The following is a 25,757-nucleotide window of genomic DNA, read 5'->3' as shown; positions in this document are numbered from 1 at the left end:
TTTTTTTTTTTTTTTTTTTTTTTTTTTTTTTTAATTAAAAAAAATATATCTTCATCCATCGAAATATCAATAACATCGGAAATACGGTAATAATATGATGATAATAATAGTTACGTTTATTACGATTATATGGCGTATAAATGTAATTGCAATAATAGTTATTGTACATATTACACCATTCTCTGTCCAGTAATTATCTTTTTTTTTTCTTCTTTTCTTTTGTCTCTTTTTTTTTCTTTTCTTTTTTTTTTTTTTTTTTTGTATAAATTTTAACTCATTAAGTTTTTAAATATTTCCAAGAGTTTTCTAACGTGGATCGCACGGTCAAAACGAAATGTTAAAACGAAAAAAATTATCCGTCATTCAACGTGTTAAAACGAATTAAATATCCTCGCAATATTGTTTGACAATATATGTTACATCCCGTTTCGCATGAAAGGACAAGTTTCAAGAGGAACAAAGTTATCAATGATTTCCCTCTACGTCTTGCGTTTATCCTCGATATTTTCTTCGTGTGAAATTTACGTTCAGCTTTAATTTTACCCCTTCGTAAAATGATAGAAAAGTTTGAGGCCACTCCAGGCCGGAGATTAAAATCAATAAACTATGATAAAGAGAAGAACAGATAGATAGATAGATAGATAGATAGATAGATAGATAGAGAGAGAGAGAGAGAGAGAGAGAGAGAGAGAGAGAGGAGTATGGCAGAAAGACAAAGGCAAATAGAGAGACAGAGAGAAAGAGGGTGGGGAGGAGGCGGGGTGGATAAAAGAATGACATAAAATAACGCGATATCGTGAAAATCTTTTATTGATCGTTTTATACGTTACGAGCGATGGCCGATGAACGAACGATCTCAGAAAAATTTAATTTTCTCTCGTGTGTACGTACGAATGATGTTCCCCGATCGTTTCGATTTTCGATATGGTGATTATAGGTGAACACGAAATAAAATTTAAATATAAAGAGTATCAATGTTCCGCTTACGTATCGATTTTATCACTTTTTTCTTCGTTCTTTTTTCTTCTCTTTTACTTTTTTCTTTTCTTCCATCTTTTCATTTTATCTCTTGCAAGGATCGACAGATCGAAAAAGATAACGATTGAATACTCGCGATAATAGGAGTGAGACAGAAAGAAAAACAAAGCGTCAGAGATAGACAGATAGATAGATAGATAGATAGATAGATAGATAAATAGATAGATAGATAGATAGATAGAAAGCACGAGATATCTCGAGTATCTTCTAAGAGGTTTCAGTTGCTCGAAACTTTCTCTTGTATGCCTTGTAATATTGTGTCCTGAGAGCCCACATTAATAAGAGAGGTTTCGTCAATGTGGTTGTACGACAGTGTGATGCAACCCTTATTGCGAAACTTGTCTCATCAAGGGATTTTGTTTCTCAAACGGTGTCGCGAATCGATATCAAAGAGGGTTAGAGGATGTAATGGGGAGAAGGGGGTGGGGGAATAGGGAGTACGAAGAGAGTGGAAGTGGGAAGGGATAGGGGGATGGTAGAAGGTGGTTGAGAAAGGAAATAAAAATTCAATGGGGAAGTAAAAGTGAGAACTCGATCGAAAATTAAAACGAGATCCTTCAAACTTTATGTTAATTTCCTAACGTCACGTTCGAAACCGAGGACGCATTTCAATCGACCACCCCCTATCCTCCACCCAATCATCCCATCCTCCATCACACCCCATCTCGGCCCACATTCAACCCACCTATCCATCTAACCCACTTATCCTTCCTATCCCAAGATCGATCAACATCTATTTCTAATGAAAATAATTATGATTGTCAATTGGAATTCATTGATAACAATGAAATTCATTTTTCGATTTATATATCGAATTTCAACAAGGAAATTATATTATTCAGGATCTCTAAAATGATGGTTTTGGTAGAGGAAAAGAATGGTATTGAAATTTCCATAAAAATGTTTTTTCTATCTAATATCTCTCTCTCTGTCTCTCTCTCTCTCTCTCTCTCTCTCTCTTCCCTCATTTTTTTCTTTTTTCTTTTTTTTTTCTCTCTTATTTCCTGCGTCAAAACTCTATTTCTCCGTTTCAGCAATTATTTTCTTTAGAGTACAGAAATTTATGGTACGCTTATTTATATTTATGATATATATTTTGAATATAGATACCTACTAACTTATTTTTTTAATTTTGCACGAATCCGTTCGTTTTGATCATTTAAATATAATATACATATGTCTTAAATCGACACGAAACGAAACGATACGATCTATTGTTCCTCGTTGAAAGAGAATAAAAAAAAGGAGGAAAAAATAAAAAGGAGAATAATTGAATTGAATGTGAGCGCAAACAATGCAATAGATGCGTTACGTTCTACATACATGTATGTGTATATATATATATATATATATATATATATATATATGTATATATATAAATATATACAATATATGAACGTTTATGTATTTACGTGTGTATGTACGTAATGTAAGTATGCATGCATGCATTCAGGTATGAATGTTATATATATATATATATATATATATATATATATATGCATACATGCGTATAGTAGAAGCGTACAGTTTTCACCCTACGGACTCGTTCGTTACGTAACAGCTGTGAGCTAATAATGAATATGAAATACTCGCTTCCCGAGTCCGGTACTTCCGGTTTTTGAATTACGCGTCCCATTATTGCATTACGTCTAAAAATAGTTGCATTCGTTGCTAACGAAGATACCACAGATAACTTCGATTCGATAAACAAAAGAAAATGAAATAGTGCAGAAAAAGAAAACAAAGAGAAAAAGAGAGAAAGAGAAAGAGAAAGAGAGAGAGAGAGAGAGAGAGTAAGAGAAAGAAATATTAATTTCAATTTTCTCCCTCTTTCTCTCTCTCTCTCTCTCTCTCTCTTTTTGAAGCACGAAACGAATGATCTCGTTGAAAAATATTTTGCAGGAAAAACTGTATCTTCCTGAGCCGAGATGTTATCATAGTCTTATGCTTCTCACTTTAAAATCACGACCTTCGAAATTTCGTCGTCGTCGTCGTCGGTACTTCTATATGTCGATCTACCTTTTAATTAACGCTTTACCTCCTTGAATTCACGCTGGTACTCCTTTAATTAACCGGCCTACCTTTCTCTCTCTCTCTCTCCAGTGTTTCCCAAGAGTTAATTGCTCGAATTAACAACGGGAATTTAATTGACCAGTCTTTAGCTTCTCTTCTATATTCCATTCTTCTTGTTCTTCTTCTCTTTCTCTCTCTCTCTCTTTCTCTCTCACACACACACACACACACACACACACACACACATACACACGCACACTCTTTCCCTATAGACTCACTTAATTTTCCAGTCTCCTGATACTCGAATACCTTTCTTTCTTTTTTCCCTTCTTTTTCTTTTATTCTCTATTTTTTTTTTCTGACTGTGGGAGTTTCTTCTCTCTCTCTCTCTCACGCTTTTTTTTCTTCTTTTTTTCCTTTTAATTCACGCGTAACTACGTATAATTATCATCTATCGTTAGTAATGTTCGCTTCAAGTATGATGACGATCGATCTCGGTAAAACTCATGAGAGTTGGTAAACTTTTGGGAAAATTCGCGAAAGCTCATGCGGTTCATGTTGGAAAATGGTCGAGTTCGCGAACTAGGAAATTCGTAATTGGTTATTACATTCTCCCTTATTTCTTTTCTCTCTCTCTCTCTCTCTTTCTCTCTATTCCTATATGCGTGTAAGAGAATAGTTTCCTGTTCGAGTTTACCCTCCTGTAACGTTGAGTATTTGTACGATTATATCTACCGACTTCTGACTTCGATCCGAATAATTCAACGAGAAACGTTTCTCTAAAATTTAAATCATTCGAGTGAATCCTTTGTGAGGTAGGTTTGCGAGAAGCGTTCACGTGTACGGCTTTACAGATTCCGGGCCAGTCTTTGACTAATTGGATTAACGGATATTCCGGTGTTTTGCTTATTAATCCTCCATTCTCTAGGTGCCATTGTTGAGAGACGAAAGATATATGTCTAATCTGAGATTCTTGAAAATATATAGAAATACATAACTGTATATATATATATATATATATATATATATATATATATATATATATATGTAACATAAGTATAAGATATATACATATTTATGCAAAATTTATATTATAACATAACATTAAATTAATTAACAATTTTATTTAAAAATTAAAAATATCATTATTCTTTTATTCGTATTATTATTATTCCCGGTGAATAGTTGTACATCATGATAATTAAATATCATAACTAAAATGTTAAATAAACAATGTGTTATATAAACTTATTCGTAACGAAGAGACCGAACGAAAATATAAAAATTCCTGAGATTCCAAGTGGATACTAGGGTGTGTATGCGTCTATACGCTATGTCATCTTTATATTTCTGAACATTTTCAACTCGTAGATAATTTTGAAGGAAATGTTTTTCATCGTTTCTCATTTGTAAATGCACTGCTCGCGGCCTGTATCACGCTTTTCCAATTAAATCACAGATGACCGTCTCCTACGTTTGCGAAAACGTTCGCTCGCTAAAATTATATCCCTGAGAGAAAGAAAAACATAGATAGCGACAAAAAAAGAGAGAGAGAGAGAGAGAGAGAGAAAGAGAGAGTCTCGTAATCGAGCAAAACTAATTACCACTCGACTCCAAATCGTTTAATGTCGCATCCAATATTATTATGTTTAACGAGGCAGTTCTAAAAGTGCATATTACTCTTGAATATTTTCTAAAGTTCTTTCGTAAGATCATTACAAATGTGGTTATTCTGTAATTTTTAAATGTAATCGTCGATGAGAAATTAGATCGAACGAAAAAAGACTTTTAATAATTTCATGAACAAAAAAGTGGTCAACATTTTCTCTCTCTCTCTCTCTCTCTCTATATATATATATATATATATAGATATATATATATATATATATATATATATATTTCTACCTTCCTTTTCTTTTTTAAACTTAGTCCGATAAGAAGGTTTATCGGTAATTAGAGACTTTGTTGAAGATCCAATCAAGAACATGGCCATTCTTTTAATGGATGCACTATGTATATATATATATATATATATATACATACAGAGAGAGAGAGAGAGAGATAATAGAAAGAGATTCAGGTCCAAGCATATCGCGTTTTAATTATCGGTAACTATCGTGATAAAAAAGAGATGAGAAATAGAAGAGAAGAAAAACTCTGTCTTTTGCATTCAAGGACGGAAAAAAAGTGGAGAATGGTAAAGAAAAAAAAAGAAAACGAGAAAGAGAGAGAGAGAGAGAGAGAGAGAGAGAGAGAGAGAGAGAGAGAGAGAAAGCACTTTTCAGAGATGGATGGAGTTCAGAAATTTGTAGGATGCTTGCCGGTGCAGTGTTCGATACCTTCTTTTCTAAGTTCATCAATTTACGTTAATAGTCTACCCACTCTTTATATATTTTTCTTTTTTTATTTCTTCCCTTCCTTCCTTCCTTCCTTTCTTTCTTACTTACTTTCTTTCTTTCTTTCTTTCTTTCCTTTTTTTTCCCCTTCTTTCTTTCTATCTATCTATCTTTCTATCTATCGTTCTCTATCTTTCTTAAATGTAATCGAACTCTGCACTCGATCCGAGAGAATAACAAAGCGATAATTACGAACGTTGCTCGAATTCACTTATTTTCACAAGAGGTTTCACGTTCGAATAAAAATACCGCCTGAACGATCGGAAAAGTAAGAAGAGCAAAAAAGAAAGAAATAGAAGGGAAGGGGCCGAAGGCAATGAGGCAAATGTGAGGGAAGTCATTTGGAAGAAAAAGGAATTTCGAGGAAGTACGAAAGAAAACGAAAAGAAAAGGAAGAAAAAAAGAAAAAGAAAAAAAAAAAAAAAAAAGTAAAAAAAGAATAAAATAGAGAAAAGAAAAAAGATCCTCTCCTTTAAACGATCGTCTCGAAAACTTTCTATCTCGATGACTAGGCTATCCCTGTCATGAAGTTACTCCGAGGTCACGGGCATAGTTAAAAGGAAAATTACGCGACAGTTCATCTCTTTCTTCATCTTATGAACGTTCCTTCTCGTATCTCGTCTTCCACTACGTTGAAGAAGAGAAGGAGCCAGGGAAGAGGTCTTTTCGAAAATGTTCCGTGATAGACGGCCGAATCAACTCGAGAGAATAAGGGAGAGAGAGAAAGAGAGAAAGAGTGAGAGAGAGAGAGAGAGAGAGAATGAAAGAGGGATAAAAAGAGAAAGAAAGAGAAAGAGAGAAAAAGAGAAAGAAAGAGAGTAGGACGAACTTTAACATCCTCGTCACGTAGTTGCAAAACGTCGCGCCTCGTTTCGTTCGTGAATTACGTCCGCTTCTCTTCCGCCATTTATATCGATTTTTCTCCTTTCTCTTTTCCTTTTTTTTTCTTTTTTTTTTTCTTTTTTTTCCTTCATTGTTATTCCCTTTTCCCCTCTTTTACCATCTCTCCCTTTCTCTCTTTTCTCTTTATTGTTTTTTCATCGCACTATATCATTCTACTTTTCCTTTCTACTTATTGCCTGTATTTTCTTTCTTTTCTTTTTTTTTTTTCTTTTCCTTTTTTTTTTTTTTTTTTTTTTTTTTTTTCCTTCCGTTATTTTTCTCTCCTTCTTTATTATTATTTTTTTTGTGTTATAATTGTGTACTCCATTTCGCAGGATATATCTCAATGAATTCATTTTATATTGTACTATATTTTCTCTCTCTCTCTCTCTCTCTCTCTCTCTCTTTCATTCTTTCTCTCTCTCGTTTTCCATTTTTCTTTCTACTCGTAAATTTGATGATTTACGTCACATCGAATAGATACTACCCGAACCTACTTCGAGTCTCTAGAAGAGTTCAACTATTAACGAGCTTCCTTCGACTTTTTTATCCTCTTTATCCTTCTTTCGAATCTCGCTCGCGTACTAGAAGGACTCTCTCTCTCTCTCTCTCTCTCTCTCTCTCTCTCTCCTTTTTCTTTCCTTTTTCTTTCTTTACTCGTGGCAACTTTACGAAAGTCCAGTCGACAACGAAGTTAAACGTGCAAGACGCGTCGCGAGTAGTTATCCTGACCTCCAACGAGTCCTTATCCAGGATACGTATATCCAGCTAACACGTAAAGAGTCCGTTCTTCTCGTTAAAGTAGATGAAACGAAGATAAGAAAGAAAATACGACGATTTAAATATTGTTCAATTGTTATCAAAAACTATTTACATGATATATCGTCGATTTAAAAGAACAGATTTATGAAAAAAGAAAAAAAAATATATATATATATATATATATATAAATATTATATTATAGAATACCTAAATGATTTGTGCAAATATGCATCGACGTGTACGGTACATTTAATTTTTCCCATGTGTAATATACAATTATTTTTATCTTTTCTTTTTTTACTTTTACCTTCTTCTATTTTTTTTTTTCTTTTTTCTTTTTTTTTCTTTTCTTTTTTTTTCAACACATCAATCAACTCTTTTCCTCTTCTCCGATTTTCATAAGTAATATCATTTCATTTAAATCTAATAAAAAGCAAAACTACGTTGACTTTGAACGAGAAGAAGTAATATATTTATTTTTCTTATTTTCTTTCAAAGACATTCTCTCTTTTCGATGTATTCGCAATCCGGATCGGATCGGATCGGTTAGATCCGTTTCGATGTGAAACGAAAGAAGTGAAAGAAGGAACAAATGCCACGCGTATCATCCGCTTAGGGAAAGAGAGAAAGAGAGAGAGAGAGACAGAGAAAGAGAGAGAGAGAGAGAGAGAGAGAGACAGAGAGAGTGAAAGAGAGAGAGAGAGAGTGAAAAAAAGAGAAAGGTTTTCGAGTTACAACAGATTTACTTCGATCTCTCGTACTAGAAGGAATAATTTATTAACATCCTGTATGTAGTTCACCATACCCACCCACCCTCCTCCCTCCCTGGGAATATTCAGTTCCTTTTAAATCTTAAACATGCTTACAGAAATGTTACTGACGATAAATCTGCTATTCGTTAAAATCCTAGATAAAAAAAAAAAAAAAAAAAGAGAAAAAAGGAAGAAAAAAAAGAAAAAGAGAGAAACGACAAAAAAAGCAAAAAAGAAAAACGGTGGTAAATAAAAGAAGAGAGAGAGAGAGAGAGAGAGGAGAGAGGAATGAGTTAAAGTATACATAAAAGGTTCAAGCAACGATAACACATATCGGACAAATTGTGTCCTTCGTTCTAAAAGAAATGAAATATTTTTGCTGTGTCAGTTACCGAGTGAGAGTGAAAGAGATAGATAGATAGACAAACAGACAGAAAGACAGACAGAGAGAAAGAAAGAGAAAGAGAGAGAAAGAGAGAGAAAGAGAGAGAGAGAGGAAAGAGGGGAAGATATGTAGAGAGAAAGAGAGAAGATCTTGGTGACGTTCTTCTTACAAGATGACGGTTGGAAGATCGGCCCATAAAAGGAGGTGAGGTGAGGTAGAATATGCGAGAACACGAAAGGCGTTCCCATTTCGTTGCCTGTGAGAGAAGGAAAGAGAAGAGACATCATCGGTTAACGTACCGAGTCGTATACGAGCAGTGTCGATGGCGACCATAATCCAAGAACGGTCACGCTCGTAAACGGCAGCTTACATGCGAGAGGACTAGGAATGTGCTTCGAAAGGAGAAAGAAAGAGATAGAGATAGAGAGAGAGAGAGAGAGAAAGAGAGAGAGAGAAGGAGAAAGATGAAGAGAGATGGAATAACGTATCCTTCGTACTTGCAAACTCCAAGCTATGAGCTTTGAGCTTTAAGCGAGAGTTGTAAAAGTCTCGGTGACGACGCGTAGTTATATGAAAGAGAGAGAGAGAGAGAGAGAGAGAGAGAGAGAGAGAGAGAGAGAGAGGGGAAGGAAGGAAGAAGGGTGGGAGGGAGAAAGAGACAGATATGAGATTGAACAGGTTGAGTTTAGCGCCATATTAGATATAGTCATTTACTCTTTATATAGTTTATAGCTAATTTTTTACTTTATCATCGAATATTAAAGAGTATTAACGTTATTGTCAAGGTAATAATATCGATTATTGGTATGATATCAGACGCGATTTCGAATAACGTCGATTATAGAATATTTTTAATTTAACGATTTACTTATGTACGTTCGTATAACATGACTGACGGGAATTAAGATTATTTCATGTACTATATGATACATAGTTATTTTTTAATTTTAAAAGATCAAACTCCCTCCTCCCACCTATCTTCCCCATACACCATCCGCTATTGCAAATATTTATCATTCTTATCACTACGCGTTACTGGTATTAGTTTGGAAATATTATATTTTTTATATTCCGCATCGATATTGAAAAAGTATCGACGTCTAGCCGTACATAGAGTATCTCATTGTGTTTTCTTTTTACTCGACTCGATTCGATCGATCGACCGTTCTTATATATACATATATATATATATATATATATATATATATATATATATATATGTTTGTATGTATATATGTTTATGTAAGATAGTGATGAGAGATGATGAATGATTAGGTTTTTGTGAAAATCCTTTTCGTTATAACTTTTATTATAACGAAATGCAAATGATAAGTGAGTGTAATTGATGAACGAAATTACATTTATATATACGATATAAAAAAGTGCCGTTATACATATACATATAACGTTACACGTTAAGTTTGTCCGATTGTAGAGGAATATATATATATATTTACTTCGAATATGTGTCAAAATGATTATTATCATTATCACTATTATTATTATTATTATTATTATTATTATTATTATTATTATTATTATTATTATTAGTATTATTAGTATTATTATTATTATTATTATTATTATTATGGTTTGTTCGTATTTTTGATATTAACATAAATAAATAAAAAAAAGAAAGAAATATAATATACTCACGAGATGAGAATCTCTGGTGGTGAAAGTGATAGGATCTGAGGCTCTTGGCTCGCGACAGTGAAAATCCATTTTGCCCCAGGCTGCGGCACCCGCTGCACCACTTCTGGCCGCTTCTATCAGCTCCATTTTGACGCCTTCCGCGGTAAATTCCACCTGTAAGAAGACCAAGAAGAAAATCCTTTTTACTCGTTACGTCATTTTGTTCGGAATATATTGGGACAATCAATGAATTGACAATAATAGAATAAAAAGATAGGAAAAAAGAAAAAAAGAAAGAACAAAAACTCTATCAAGTTTTCCATCTTTCTTTCTTTTTTTTTTTTTTTTTTTTTTTTCTTTCTTTTTCTGTTCTTTTCATTATTATTACGCTGTAATTTACGTATTAATGTTATTAATTAACGTTGATCAATTTAAATCAATTTGACAAATCTCGATCGAGGATAATAACGTGAATTTTATAGAAAATAAATCTCGTCGAAAGGTGTCGTTTATTTTGCCTCTTCAGAAAAATGAAAATTATTTTCTGAAACGTTGTACCTCAGTAAAATCGTTTCCCCGTATTATTTTTCGAACGAGTCAGACGATAAGGGACGAATTTAATCGGGGTACGCTTGAGAGTGCGGAGGGAAGGTGATAAATCGACCGTCCAATTATTTTGGGATAACGTCGCACGGTGAAAGAGAGAGAAAGAGAGAAAGAGAGAAAGAGAGAGAGAGAGAAAGAGAGAGAGAGAGAGAGAGAGAGAGAGAGAGAGAGAGAGAGAGAGAGAGAGAGAGAGTGAAAAGACGATCACGAAACGAGACGACAAGGACTGATAGTCTTGAAAGTTGGCAGAAGGTGTTCAAGAAGAAGAAGAAGAAGAAGAAGAAGAGGTGAAGAAGGAGGTGGAGGGGGAGGAGGTGGAGGAGGAGAAGGAGGAAGAAGAGAAGGAAAAGAAGAAGAAAGAGGAGAAGGAGAAGGATAACGTAGAAGGTGATTTATCTTTGTTGCATAAATCTTGTTGCGTTTATTGCTACGACAGTGTATAATGTTACGAAACTGGTGATGGTACTCTCGTTTCAACGGCCGTTATCCTATTCTCCGATGTCTTCTCTCTCGAAAATCGTTATCGAGTGTAACGATCGTTTGTGCTTGCTCTTATCGTAAAAATCAGTTTTCGAAGGGCCAACTTGAAAGCAACTAAAGTATGTACGTACGTTTGTATGTACGTATATATCTATCTATCTATCTATCTATCTATCTATCTACCTATCTACCTATATACCTATTAAATGTCGATGAACACAGTTGCCGACGTTTCGATTTCCTCAAAATATCTGAACGTTTAGATCTACGTTTCGAATGGCTGATCGATTCATTTGATCGTTACCGAATGTCGTTCTTTGCTCATGGATGACGTTGTAAAAATCTTTTTTCTAACGCTAAAGAGATACGTCATTTATAAAAAAAAAATTACGATCTATAATGAAGAATTTTGAAGAATGGTCACGTTCGAAAAGCGTATCGTTGTTTGCGTTCAATCGTAATATAATATTTTTCTTTCTTTTCGTCATTTTAACGAACACGATTAAGATCGAAACATTCGTGAGAAATTCGAAATAAGAGAAATATTTAACGTCGTCAGATATTCTTTTCGTACGAAGAAAAAGAGAAAAATAATATTTTATCATTCTCAAGATCGACGATAGCAATTAATCATTAAGATTAAAATATAAAAACAAATGATGACCATTAATTATAGGTAATGAACAAGATCGTAACAATTATATAAATTCTATTCTCGCGAAATAATATTATCGGAGAGATATCGTACGAACGTGCTAATAATTAAACCGTGGCCAATTAATTCCTAGAAAATCCTGTGTATGTACGTATATTGTCATGCGGGCAATGATATTCAACGAGGAAAGAGAAAAAAACAAAAAAAAAAAAAAAAAAAGAAGAAGAAGAAAAGACAAAAAGAGAAAAAGAAAAAAGAGAAAAGAAAGAAAGATAGAAAAAAAAAGCAAAAACAAAAAAAAGAAAAAAAAGAAAGGAAAAAAAAAAGAAAATAACCAAAAAAAAAGTGAGAAAAGATGGGAAGCACGAATTTCCCTAGAGAATCGCTTTTTGATACGGACCGACGAGAGTAGCAGCGTGTGCTATTCGAATCGAGCGAAATGAAAATGGTATATATGTATATCTATAGATAGGTATGTAGGTAGTAGACTACGTACCTACGTACGTACGTACGTACGTAGGTACGTTTTGAACGACTCGGAAACGAAACGAAACGAAACGAAACGAGACGAGACGAAACGAAACGAAACGAAACGAAACGAAACGAAACGAAATGGGCGTGCGTAGATATAGGTGAAGCACACGCTTTTCGTGCTTCAGCCAGTCGCACCCTACACTACCACCCTTCCCCAACCTTACCCCTTATTCCCTACACCTACGTACTTCGCACTTTCCTATTTTCCACGTCTCCAACGCCGATATCCAATATCTGTAAACAATGCTCGGCATTTATTCGATCGTTTTGTTTGAACGATTCGTAACTCGCTCCCTCGTTCCCTCTTTGACGTCGAGGCTGAAGAAGAAAAAAAAAAAAAAAAGAAAAAAAAGAGGGAAAAAAAAAGACAAAAAAGGAAGGAAAAAACGCGAAAAAAATTACAAAAAGAAAAAAAAAAAGAAGAACAAGAGGAGAATTAAATGAAAAAGCTACGAGGGAGAAAAAAAAGGAGAAGGGAGGGGAACTGAAAAAAAAAAAAGAGGAGAAGAAATATTCTCGATGAAGAATGGCGTCAGCCGTGAGTTTTTTTTCCCCCCCATTAAATCCTTATTTCTCTTTCTCTCTCTCTCTCTCTCTCTCTCTCTCTCTCTCTCTCTCGTCGCGTTTTGAACACACAAACACACATACACACATGTGCGCGCGCGCGCGCGCGATGGACGTTCAAAATGAAACGAAAAAAAAAAAAAAAAAGAAATATTCATTCCTTTGGAGCGTCACTCGCACGCGATACTTTTAAATCATCCAGATGAGAAACGCCCTACAAATTACCTACCATCGAGACTAGCTCCACCTCATCGTAACTCGTTCGCTAGACAAGTTTATTGCTTCATTCGTAATTCCCTTATTACTTTTCTCTGACTTCCTTCTGCGGATCTTTCGATATCGACGTAGTCGACAGTAAGAAAGAGAGAGAGAGAGAGAGAATTGTCGGAAGAAGCTTCCTCATACTTTTCATTGAAGTTTACAAGTAAGTCGTGCACATGAATATTTCATTTCGTTGCAATGAGAGCAATCGCTGAGGTTTGCAGTCGCTTGGATATTTTTAATCCCTTAAATTTAGTTTATTTTTGTGCTTAACTTTCTTTGTGTTAACCATTCAGAATCGATAGATTCTTTAAAATTATGGATTATTTCTTGCTATTTTTTTTCTTTTTCTTTTTATAGTATATTCTCTCTTTCTCTCTCTGTCTCTTTCTCACTTTTTTTCTTTCTTTCTCATTGCTTTGTCTCACTCTCTAGAATATTGATTGTTTATTTATAACCGACGTAATAATAGGATATTTAAAGTGAACAAATTTTTTAATTAAAGAAGAAAAATTAAGACAGAAGAAAAATTGACATTACTTTATTTCTTGATACGTTAAACGATATATTAAATCCATTTCAATTTCTAATAATTAACTTGTAAATATTTATTTTAAATATTAATATATTAGCTTAATTGATGCATATGTATGTCAATGTAATTTATATTTTACGATAATATTCTTGTTTTTTTTTTTTTTTTTTTTTTTGGAAAATTTTATTATCAATGAAAAGTGATTTTAAGAAATTTATTTTGCATATACATATTTATAAATAAAAGAAAAAAAAAAGTGATAAAAAGTTTGATTGAAAACATTGATGGTACTGGCGTATAAATCTTTCTTATATTTTGTGTATTCCTCGTTTCTTCCTTTCTCTCTCTCTCTCTTTCTCTCTCTCTCTCTCTCTCTCTCTCTCTCTCTCTTTCTGTCTGTCTGTCTGTCTTTCTTTCTTTTTCTCTCTGCTTCTCTTCATGAATTACGATCAAAGCATTTCCAATGACAATGCGAAGAGAAAGCGATAATTGCTTAACAAAGGGTCCCCTCCGTTCGTTGCATTCGTTGCGGTGTGTGAACGTAAAGTCAATTCGTTTGATCGACAAATATTTAACGTTAGAATAATCGTGTTGAACTACGAATCCCAAAACGGTGGCCTCGATGTTTTGTTCCAAACTAATTACGCGACATTTTTTCGTCTAACAAAAAAAAATGCATTCTTTGCGATTCGTCATAAAATAACATCAAGCATACAGATTTCTAATTGAAATTCCTTCAAATTAAAATGATAATTCGTTAATCATTTATCATTGCTTGCGATTAAATAATGATTATTATAATACATATATATATATATATTTTTTTTTTTTATAAATGTGAAAGCAATAAATAAATCATATATAACAACGTGTATTACAAATGAAAAAAATTTTTTTTTAAATGGTTGGAAATATTTTAAACGTATACATTTTCGAAAGATATGCAAATAAGATGTTATTAAAATATTTTTTTACGAAATTTATGAGATACTTTATAACGTACATTCATAAATTTGATTTGCGAGGGAACTGTCACATTTGAACGATCGACATATTACATTCATCTCGTTTCCGCTAATATTCGATTAATTATTCTACCGTATTGAATTACGTCAAAATCGACGCTGTAAATTTGATAGAAAAGCCCGACAGCGGTCCACGAGATTGTTACGTCGATAAAATCAGTCCAACGCGTTTGCTTTACGATCGTTTATTTGTCCTCTCTATAATAATCGAATCGTCTGAAAATCTTTGCACTACATTTAATTCATCGAAGAACGAATCAAGGTAGCAATAAATAATCCCTTTCATTTTTAATAATATTTCTTATCACATCGAATCGTTACTTTTGCATCAAAGGAGACAATAAAATTCAAAGAAAGTCGATAAAGTGTACAATGATTTTTTTTTCTTTTTCTCTTATCTTGTATTTATTTATTTATTTTTTTTTTTTTTTTTTTGTTTACATGACAACAAATTCGTTTTTACGAATACTTCGAAAATGAATTTGATTAAATAATATGACAAATAAAAAATGTTATATACCGATCTTCCATTTTGATTTTCATTTTCAATTTTAATTGTCATTTCCAATCAGATCGTTCGTATAATTATCAATTTGTTACAACAGATATAAAAAAAATATTCGAAAATCTTTTAAATTTTAATTTCTAATATATACGAATATATAATTTATCGAATAGATAATTTATCGTAAAACAAAACGATCGATCGATTTTAACAATCGTATTATATTCTTATAAACTTCGGTTAAAGATCGACGGATATACGAATTTTCGAATAGAAAGCGCAGGATCTCTTGGCGATAAAGTTTCGAAATAGCAACTATGTCATCGACGTCGTTGAATTTTCAAGGAAACTAACCTTTCTTAGACAGCCGACAAAGTTGTTGATCCCTTTGGCACCTTGCAAAGATCTCGCATCAGCACCACCACCAACTAGAAGTCGATCGCTCGCTAGACGTGTGAACGATCCTGCGGTGTGTCCGTGTTCCGCATAAATTCCATCGACGATGGCCGAAAGCTGAAACGAGCGATTTGTTTTTTCTTGAATAAATAAATAAATAAATAAATAAATAAATAAATGAATAAAAGAAGAGAGAACAATAACGGGAAGAGAGATATGTTTCTTTTTGTTTCATGATGCCTCTTCGACGATTGACATTAGAATTAATAACGATTGGAGTTGTGTTTTACGTTTCAAAAAAAAAAAGAAGAAAGGGAAAGGAAGGAAAGAAAAGAAAGAAAGAAAAAAACAAAGAAATAAGAAAGAAATGTAATGAAGGTCGAAACGATCGAAATAATGAATGCAATACTTAGAAACAAGAGTGGCTCTTCTAAACCCGCTCCTTTAAAAGTCCGATAAGGTGAGAAAGGTAGTATAAAAAAGTGTAAGGAAAGGAAGAGTACTTATCCCTATAGCTCGTCTAAGAGAGAGATAGAGAAATAGAGAGAGAGAGAGAGAGAGAGAGAGAGAGAGAGAGATCTTCTTGGTATCGGTGTTCCGTTTGCTTCTTCAAGAGAGGAACGCTCGACATCATATTTCCTTAAGTCCGATTTCCATGGCATCGAAATCCTCCGAGCGTCGTTCTTGAAGAGAAAACTACTTCTTTCTCTTCCTCTCTCTCTCTCTCTCTCTCTCTCTCTCTCTCTCTCTCTCTCTCTTTCTCCTCGGCTCTTTTTCTATCTTATGCATTACTTTTCCTACGTTAAAGTTTTAACAACGGAAGGAAAGTTTCGCAGTTCGAATCTCGGACGAATGTAAAGTGTATTTTTACGCTTCAAGAAAGAGAGCCAGTCTCAAGGACTCTATTCTACGATGATGATAATAATAAAGAGAGAAGAAGAAAGAAAGAAGAATAAGATAGAGATAGAGCGAACGAAAGAAAGAAAGAGAGAGAGAGAGAAAAAGAAATAGCTTATTATTTATTATTGGAATGAAACTAATTGTAAATGTGAGAAGGTATTAATGCGACTTCTCGTAATATTATGCGTTACGTCGGATTAATGAATGACATTTGTGGGAACGTACTCACTCACTCACTCTCTCTCTCTCTCTCTCTCTCTCTCTCTCTCTCTCTCTCTCTCTATTCATCTATCTATCTGACGTGCAAAGCTGGGGCCAGAACTTTTTAATTAAGCCAATTAATCCAACTCGAACGAGTTAGAAGCTTTCAGTCCTTTTTCGAGAAACGCTTGTCCTCTGGGATCGAAGGAACGAAGATGGGAGAACTCGTTATTATAGTTGCTAGCTTATCCCACGGAGAATATAATATCGAATTTACCGAACGGGGAGAAAATTTTCGGAAAGTCGAGCTTTCAGCTATTACATAGGTCGATAAGAAGAAAAGAGGGCTCTCTAGCTTTCGTCTTCCACGAAAGACAGCTGAGAGAGAAACTTTTCAAAAGCTGGAAAACAAGCTGCTGCCTAACACACTGGTTTGGTATAAGAGTACTCGTAGATAGACAACCCCTCTCCCCTCCTTACGACAAAGTTCGCCAACATTTTCTAGTAGCGAAAGGCTAAAGACCATTCCATTACGACTTTCCTCATGTTTGGCGTCGATCGTCGTTATCTCTTAGTGCTTCTCTCTCTCTCTCTCTCTCTCTCTCTCTCTCTCTCACTCTCTCTCTCTTTCCCGAGGTAACTCTAATCGAGCAACTTTCCTCGAGAATGTATCCATCTTTGGATATATATATATATATATATATATATATATATATATATATATTGCGGTCGTATAGCACCCTTCTCTTTCTCTCTCTCTCTCTCTCTGTCAGTCTGTCTCTGTCTCTCTCTTTCTATCTATTTATCTACTCATTAACCCTTTCTTTCTTTTTTTCTTTTCCCCTCATCTCTGCAGGTTCTCCCCTCCGGCCAAGTTCCTCCCTCCCTCTCCGCCACTATCATAATTTTCATATCCTTATCTTCAACATTTAACAGTACTAAACGAGAAATAGATTTACCAGTCCGTGCTCGAACTCCAAAGAGAATTCAAGATATCTATAACGAACTTTCGTTTAAACTTTCCAACCGAGAAATTCGACGAAATAGTTTACGTTTAACTCGTATAAATAAGAAACATACCTATAACAATGGTATGTATACATACTATGGTTTCCTCGTTAATTCGACCTTTTATCATTTTGATTGTTATCAATACGAGAACAAAACTATTTCTCCTCGCCGAACGGAATTGTCTATACTTTTGTCTTAAATAACGAACGGCGCGTAGTCTTGTTTGCACGCTCTCGTCTTGAGTACCGTTCGTTTTCACTTCATAACTCTCGAAGATATCTATCTTTCGAAACCGTTTCCTCTCATCAGAATGAAAGATAGATAAATAGAGAGAGAGAGAGAGAGAGAGAGAGAGAGATAGATAGGTAGATAGATACAGATAGATAGACAGATAGATAGATAGATAGATAGATAGATAGATAGAGAAAGAGAAAGGGAGAGAAGAGTCGCAATGTAACCAGTGGAACTTACAATGGTAAAATTAAAGGTCTACTTCATCATTGAGAGATAGAGAGATAGAGAGACAGAGAGAAAGAGAAAGAGAGATCTCTCGAGCTTAGCCAACGAACTGAGAGGTAAATGACCGTGTTTGTGCTTCTAGAAGATTTCCTCGGCTCGATAAGCAGTTCGCATTAACTCTCCTACCTTTCTATTCTCTTCCCTCTTCTAAACTACTTCCGAGATCAATTAAAGAAAGTTCAGAGAGAGAGAGAGAGAGAGGGAGAGAGAGAGAGAGAGAGAGAGAGAGAGTTCGTACCATCAAAAATAATTTTCTATTGTGGGTCCCTCAGTCTGGAACGAAAAGTGAGTCTTAGAATTAAAGAATTTAATTTTTTTCTTGGCTTTTCTCTCTCTCTCTCTCTCTCTTTTTCTCTCTCTTTTTCTCTCTGTTTTTCTCTATCTCGCTTATATCTTTTATATCTTTGTAAATGTTTCTTTAATATCCTTTATGACGTTCTTCTATTATTATTATTATTATTATTATTATTATTATTATTATTATTATTATTATTATTATTATTATTATTATTGTTGTTGTCGTTATTGTTACTTCTGTTATCATTATTATTTGCTTAGCTTATCCTAATTTCTATTATTACAATTACATCACCTTTGTTTTATTTTTTGTGTTGTTTCATTCTTTACACACACCCATGTATATATGTATATGTATGTGTTTAATCATTTTAATATATATATATATATATACGTATAAAGAGAGAGAGAGAGAGAGAGAGAGAGAGAGAGAGAAAGAAAGAGAATGAGTATAGTATAGTATACTATATGCAATAAATGTGATTTTTGTCTTTCCCTTTTTCTTTCTCTCTCGTCACTCGTAAGAACCACTCCTTTCTTTTCTTTTCTTCTCTTTTCTTCCCCTTTCGAGAGCATCGTTATTTCCATCCTGTCCTTCCATCCTTGAAATTTGGAGAACACTCGAGGAAAAAGTACGACGGGACGACGAAAGAGAAAAGAAAAGGCAAGATAAAAGAAAGGAGAAGAAAAGAGACAAAATGAGAAAGCAAGGGAAACGGGGTTGGTAAGATAGAAGGGGGAAAAGGGTGGGGATAGGTGGTTGACGAGAGGAAGGAAAGAGAAAATGGTCTTCGAAGAAAAAAAATCTATGAACTTGTTATGGGATCCTCCGGATATACCATTGTTCTCGCGGACGTTTCAACGATAATTGGATTATATTCGGAGATCTTACGGAAATCCTCTTATAATTTTTATAATTGATTCTCGCGATCGACGAGAAACTTTTTCGGAGTGAATGAAAAGAAAAGAAAAGAAAAGAAAAGAAAAGAAAAAGAAAATAGAAAAAGAGAAAAGAAAAAAAAAAGAAAAGAAAATAGAAAAAGAAAAATATCGTTGGCCATTCTTGTTTTTTTTATTTTTTTTTTTTTTTTTTTTTTTTTTTCGTTACACGTACAATACATAAAGGATCGTCAAGTCTATTATAGTGATCTATCTCTTAGATCCATATCTACCTTTTTTTTTTTTTTATTTTTATCGCTTTTGTCCTTTCAGATATCGAGAACAGGATAAGAAAGAAAAGGAAAAAGGAATCTTTTTTATACAAGATAGCTCGAAGGATGGCCAACATTTTTAACGAGAGAATCGAGCCATCTATAACCCGTAACATCCTTGAACCAATTCTTTTCCATCTCTTTTCCTTTTTTTCTTTTTTCTTTTTTTTTTTTCTTTCTTCATCCTTTTTTTTTTTTTCTTCTTCTTCTTCACTTTTACCGATCTTATATATCTCAGGGCATCGATAATCTTCTCGTCTTTTCGTTATGCGAGAAAACGATCCGTTCTAACTCTCCATCCGTTTCCTTCGATTTTTCTTCTCGTGATATCTCGAAGTCGCAAGAAAGATGCATCGACATATCAAAATTATTCCTACGTATATATATATATATATATATATATATATACATGGGTGTGTGCGTATGTATATATACTTATATGATATACAGATATATATATATATATATATATATATATATATATATACATATATATATATTTCGAAGAGGCATCGAGAAACGATTTTTAAAGAGAAAGAAACTCTTCGAGATACGTCTACTTACCCTGCAGAAACTGGTGATTGAGGAGATCTGAAACAGAAAGCGAAAAAGAATCAATCGAGAGTACGTGGGTATGAATTTTATTTCTATCGAAGTGATCTTTTTGCTAGAAAAAAAAAGAGAAACAAAAAGAAAAAAAAGAAAAAGAATAAAAAAGCCTTGACACGTGAAATAAGGAACCCGTCTGATTGATCAGACTTGAAGAACTCATATTTCGAACTTGACAAATTTTATTCAACTTTCAAACTCTCTTCTCCTTATCATCATCATCATCATCATCATCATCATCATCATCATCATCATCATCATCATCATCATCATCATCGTCATCATCGTCATCATTATTATTGTTATTATTGTTATTATTATTTTTTTTATATTTGCAATTATCACATTATAATTAAATTTCGAACGGAAAGAATAGAGGAAAGTAATGGAGAAAGTAATTAAAGGGACTTTACTTACTGCTAATCATGCACCCAAAGTTTTTTTCTTCCTAACTTAATATATTCAACTAATTAGTCACGAAGAATTCTCGTTCCACCCTTTGTTCCCATCTTTCGAACTCATGGACCATAAAAACTCATTATTTTCATTGAATTCAAAGTTCAATTCTCATGTCACCTTCGAATAGAAATTAAATGATAATTATCCTAATAGGATTCTGAAGTTTTTTCTTTTTTTTCTGTTCTTTTTTTTTTTTTGGTTTTTTTTTTTTTTTTTTTTTTTTTTCTTTTCATTAATCGACAACCGAAATTACACGTATTTATCATTAATTTTAATGATAACGATGAACGACCGTCGAAACAATAGAAAATATATTTACGTGCGAGTCGTTGGCCAACAAAGAAGTGCTTCTTTTTTTTTTTTTTTTTTTTTTTTTTTATAAATATTAACAAGGGATAGAATCAAAAATTTGTATAAAATCGAATAACATCAAATAATGTTAGATCTTCTATTTTTACGTGATCCATCGTATAAATTTCTATATTAACTCGAAGTAATGATAAAGTTTATCCTCGAAAATCGATGTAGACGATATAGTTTTAATTCGATATTACTTCGACTTAGACCAATCATCATCCATTAAACTTTTTCATCAAAGTGATTAATACTTCGATACAGTTATCTAATGAGAAATCAATGAAATCAGACTTATAGACTCGTTACAGTATGAAACTTTACGAATGACGTTTTGATCGTTTCGAAATGTAGTATTGAAAGTTAAATAGATTAAAAAAGAAAAAAAAAAAAACAAAAAAAAATTGACTTATACCGCTATTGCATTAAACGAATTCTATTTATCAATGTAATGAACAATATTAATTGTATATTCGTTAAATCGAAATTTTCGTTTTAAGTGGAAATTTAAGGTTTAAACAGGACGATAGGACGATCGTTCCGCTTTACAAGCTTTCGATAGGCTTCTGATATGAGAATAGAGAACGGAATAGGACGCATCTACTCGGACGAAGCCGATGTCAATAGCACGGCAGGTTAGTCTGGTGTCCTCGTTGTTTGCCTGCGATCTACTATCTGCCTAATAGGAGTCTGAGCTTAGTACGAAGGCCGATGGACTTGCATAAGCATGAGCTTATTAACGGCATCGAGTCAATGAACTTTGGTCCTCGAATAATTCTGTCAATACGGTTGGTTACCGAAACGATCGACAATACGAAATTATTACCTATGTGTATGTATGTATATGAGTATGCATGTCTATTATAATACGTTCAATCCTTTAGGTAATAATAAACGGGAGTTAATTACACGTACATATCCCATTATTATCTTTAAATAGTGATTTATTAAAAAAAAAAAAAAAAAAAAAAAAGAAAAAAAAAATCAACGAAAATAATAACGAAGATAATAATAATAACTAGTGAAAAAATAATTTTGATGGATATTAAAATTATCTACGAATATATTATTTCGTGAAAATGAACGCGAGACGTTTTTCTCGTATTAATTTTATTTTTCATCTTTTCTCGTTCAGACATTCAATTAAAATCAAATCAAATCAAATTCGATTCGAGTAATTGTATTCGAATTGATTCGATAACTAATGGGATTAAAAAGTTATCGTTTGGATGTACTATTGATTTATTTAAAATGATCTCAGTAGATCGATATCACGGAATAGAAAGAGAAACATTCTCAAGTAGTATTCTCCTTGCGTTTTCTTTCAGGACGTCGAGAAGAGCAAAGAAATGTGTATACGTTCGAGAACACGCAAGGAAGGAAGAAGAGTCCTCGCATGTCACTGAATTGCTATAGTATGTATTCACGTGCTCTTTTTCTTTGCCTTCTGCATTTTTCCATTTCTTCTTCTTCCTCTTTCTTCTCTTTTTCTTCTTTATCTATTTCTTCTTTCTACCATTTCTTCCTTCTCCTCTTTCGCTTTCTTATTTACGCTATGAAAAGCTCGCCGACCGGAAGTAACGGCTCGTATTCGTATACGAGAAAAGTGTACATATATATACATATATATATACAAACATATATTGTATGATACTCTGTTAAGGATATTTTTTAAAAGTCTTGTATATGCGAAATATTTTGTGATTGATGATAAAATTTTTTTATGAAAACGATAGTGTCATTTAAATTAGAAAAAGAATTGTCGAAATTGTCGAATAAGATTTTCTTTTTTCTTATTTCTTGACTTTGAATAATGTCCAATAGTAAACATTCACCGTGTCTAAATAAAGAACAAAGTTATACGCAGATATATACGTAGTAAGTAGGTAAATAAGTAAGTAAGTAAATAAGTAACTAAGTAAGTAAATAAGTATATTATATCATAGAATAGTATAGAAAATATTTCGTTTTATTTATAAAATCTAACTAGGTAAAATATAAACACAAGCAAGAGATTTTCTCTATACCGCAATCGATAAACATATATATATATATATTTCTTTTTTTTTTCTTTTGTCTTATAGTAGTCAGTCTAGGATAATACCGATATAACTCGATCGTAAATTTTTTAACTATCGACTTATTTCATAGAATTTAAAGTTTTCCGATAGTAAATGTAATTGTTTATAGGGCATCTCTTGCATATACATATATATATATATATATATATATATATATATACATACATATATATGGGGCTTAGCCGTATTTGAAGCCTGACTATAAATCAAGATTTCGATTCGTCGTCGTTCGGTTAGGTCACCTATGACTTTTCTATGCATCGATAGGAACTAGTCGACTTTACGCCAACCGATAGGACTTTCAAGCCCTCCTCCTCTTCCTCTTCCTCTTCTCTTCGTCTTCCTCCCTTCTATCCTTCCATCCTTCCATCCTTCCTCTTCCCCCTCCTACTCCTCCACCCTTTTCCCACCCCTTTAAGCTCACGACATCGTTCGCCTCGTGGAAACTCGCGAATACCAGGAATTCTCTATCGAACTGTGCCATCTCGTGCGTCCGTTCCTCGTAAAACTTCCTCGTCAAGTTCGACCTTTGAAAAATTCCTTTAACCTTCCACTTCTCTCTCACCGCATAGTCCCAACCTTTTCCTCTCTTACTCCTCATCCGGCGTTAATACAAACTCCTCGTTCCACCTCTTCCACTATATCCCTATAGCGTTCCTCCCTACTGTATTTGCCCACCTTCGCTCATCACTCTACGCTAGTACGAGTTATTTATTATTATGAAAATCGTCGAGTTCCAGTTTAAAATATATCGATTAAGAAGGAATTATTATTATTATTATTATTATTATTATTATTATTATTGTCGTCGTCATCGTCGTCGTTATTATTATTTTTCTCATCATCGTTATCAACGTCGTTTCTTCTTATAACGTTCTCGTTTGTTTTGAGTTTGATCCGATCAACAAAATTCGGCCTTCAAACGGAAATCCTGGCCGACATTGAGGTAGAGTAAACGTTCAAAGCAGAACTGAATTTGCATGTTTCGCGGAAGTACCGACTGCTTACATCAGCCCCCGTACTCGACTAAATCCAACCAACCTACTCGGGGACGCATTGCTGTAATTTAATGCGCCGCACTTGGTGGTAACCTTCGTTGACGAACGCCGAGTTAACGTGAAAGTTCTCTTATGCAAAATCATGAGATTCCTCTCTCTCTCTCTCTCTCTCTCTATCTCTCTTTCTCTCTCTCTCTCTTTCTCTCTCTCTCTCTCTCTCTCTCTCTCTTTCATTCTCTGTTTCTCCATCTCTGTCTTCCTCTTTTTCGATTTATTTGAAACTATCTCATCTTTGTTATTGCTTTTCATATTTACCGATTCGTCGACAGTACCTTATAACAATGTGTCTTGTGATTGCATTTTCATAATACAATACAATTTAATATGTTTTGTATGTATATCTAATTGTTTCTTTGTAAATAGAAAAAAGAAAAAATATATATATACATATAAGGGAATTTATTTCATATTTTTTAATTTTATTAATATAAAATGAGTTTAATTTTAATCTATTAAGATGTAAAAGAAAATATTTCAAAAAACGTTTTTCAAGCGCAATCTGCATAATTGATTTTACCATTGTTAGCACATTTTGATGTTTCAATTTCGACGATTTTTGTTTCGATGAGAAAGCATAAAACTCTATAATATTCGACGTTTTTAATCGATTACGTTCTTCGGACTGAATTCATCGTGAAAATGTTTCCAGGCCGTGTAGGATAACCTTTTACCAATCATAAATGAAGTTACTACGAACGAGGTAATCAAGCAGTAGTTCCAGTAATTTTGATAAAAGGTCAATTTTAATGATCGCGTTATTAGATAATAATACAAATCTCTCTTTTCCTCCTTCTCTCTCTCTCTCCCTTTCTTTTTTTCTTTCTTTCTCTCAACTAACTAATTTTTATTAAATTGACTTTGAAGGAGTTAATATTTTTTCTTTGAATTTTTATGAACTTATTTACTATATACTGTACTTGTTCAAATCATAAAGTCATAAAATTTCCCAAGAGTAACCATAAAAACCATTCGTTTAAAATTAACATACTAATGGATATAATAATAAATGAGAATCTGATTTAAAAATTGAACTAACTTTTTGACTTTTTGACCTTCCTTAATATCCTTTAGTTCTTTCATATATATTGAGCCACAATACTATTGTTTTTTTTATTCTCTCTTCTAAATCCAGAATTTAAATGTTTATTTCACAAAATAAATAGGTACATATTATACGTGAGTGCAAAGACGTGGTAAAGAGAAAAAAAAAAAAGAAAGAAAAAGAACATGAAAAAAAAGAAAAAAAAAAAAAAATAAAAAATGCAGGAAAAAAAAAATAGAAAAAAAAAGAAGAAGAAGAAAAAGGAGAAAAAAATAAAGAAATAAAAAGAAAAGATAAGAAAAGGAAGAGGAAAAAAAAGTTCGCTCGACGTGCACGTACTCGAATGCACGCAATTTTGATTAAAGTGCGAGATCGAGTAGCGAAAAGCCGTCTACTATGCACGCGCTTTCATATAAATATTATGAATATATGTGTGTATGTATCTGTGTGTGTGTATTTATAAATGTATACGGAAGGATAGTATGCAGTTACAGTATGCATCCCCCTGAGAAAGTATTGCCGCGGGTGATACGAAAGATACATCGTAGAAAAGTCGTGAGTAAGACTCGAGTCGAAGAGAAATTTTCAGTG

General features: G+C 33.3%; 1 protein-coding gene across 17 annotated transcripts in view; it reads right to left on the bottom strand.

Moving 5' to 3' along the window:
* LOC124951551 (neurexin-3b) overlaps positions 1 to 25,757 on the bottom strand; it is a 258,641-nt gene that overhangs the window by 104,487 nt on the left and 128,397 nt on the right. For 16 of the 17 annotated variants that reach the window (XR_007101632.1, XM_047500099.1, XM_047500100.1 and 13 more), the window contains 3 exons: positions 20,128 to 20,154; positions 15,383 to 15,541; positions 9,885 to 10,037 (listed from right to left, as the gene is read on the bottom strand). Coding sequence is in view for 16 of the 17 variants with exons in the window: in XM_047500099.1 (XP_047356055.1) it covers positions 9,885 to 10,037; positions 15,383 to 15,541; positions 20,128 to 20,154 (339 nt within the window). In the remaining variant the exon portion in view is untranslated. The remainder of the gene's footprint in view (positions 1 to 9,884; positions 10,038 to 15,382; positions 15,542 to 20,127; positions 20,155 to 25,757) is intronic. The other variant, XM_047500105.1, reaches the window with a different exon arrangement.

The sequence above is a fragment of the Vespa velutina genome, chromosome 9 (assembly GCF_912470025.1).
Source record: "Vespa velutina chromosome 9, iVesVel2.1, whole genome shotgun sequence".
Classification (NCBI taxonomy): Eukaryota; Metazoa; Arthropoda; class Insecta; order Hymenoptera; family Vespidae; genus Vespa; species Vespa velutina.
Note: the sequence above shows the minus strand (reverse complement) of the source record. Positions and strands in the feature narration are given on the sequence as shown.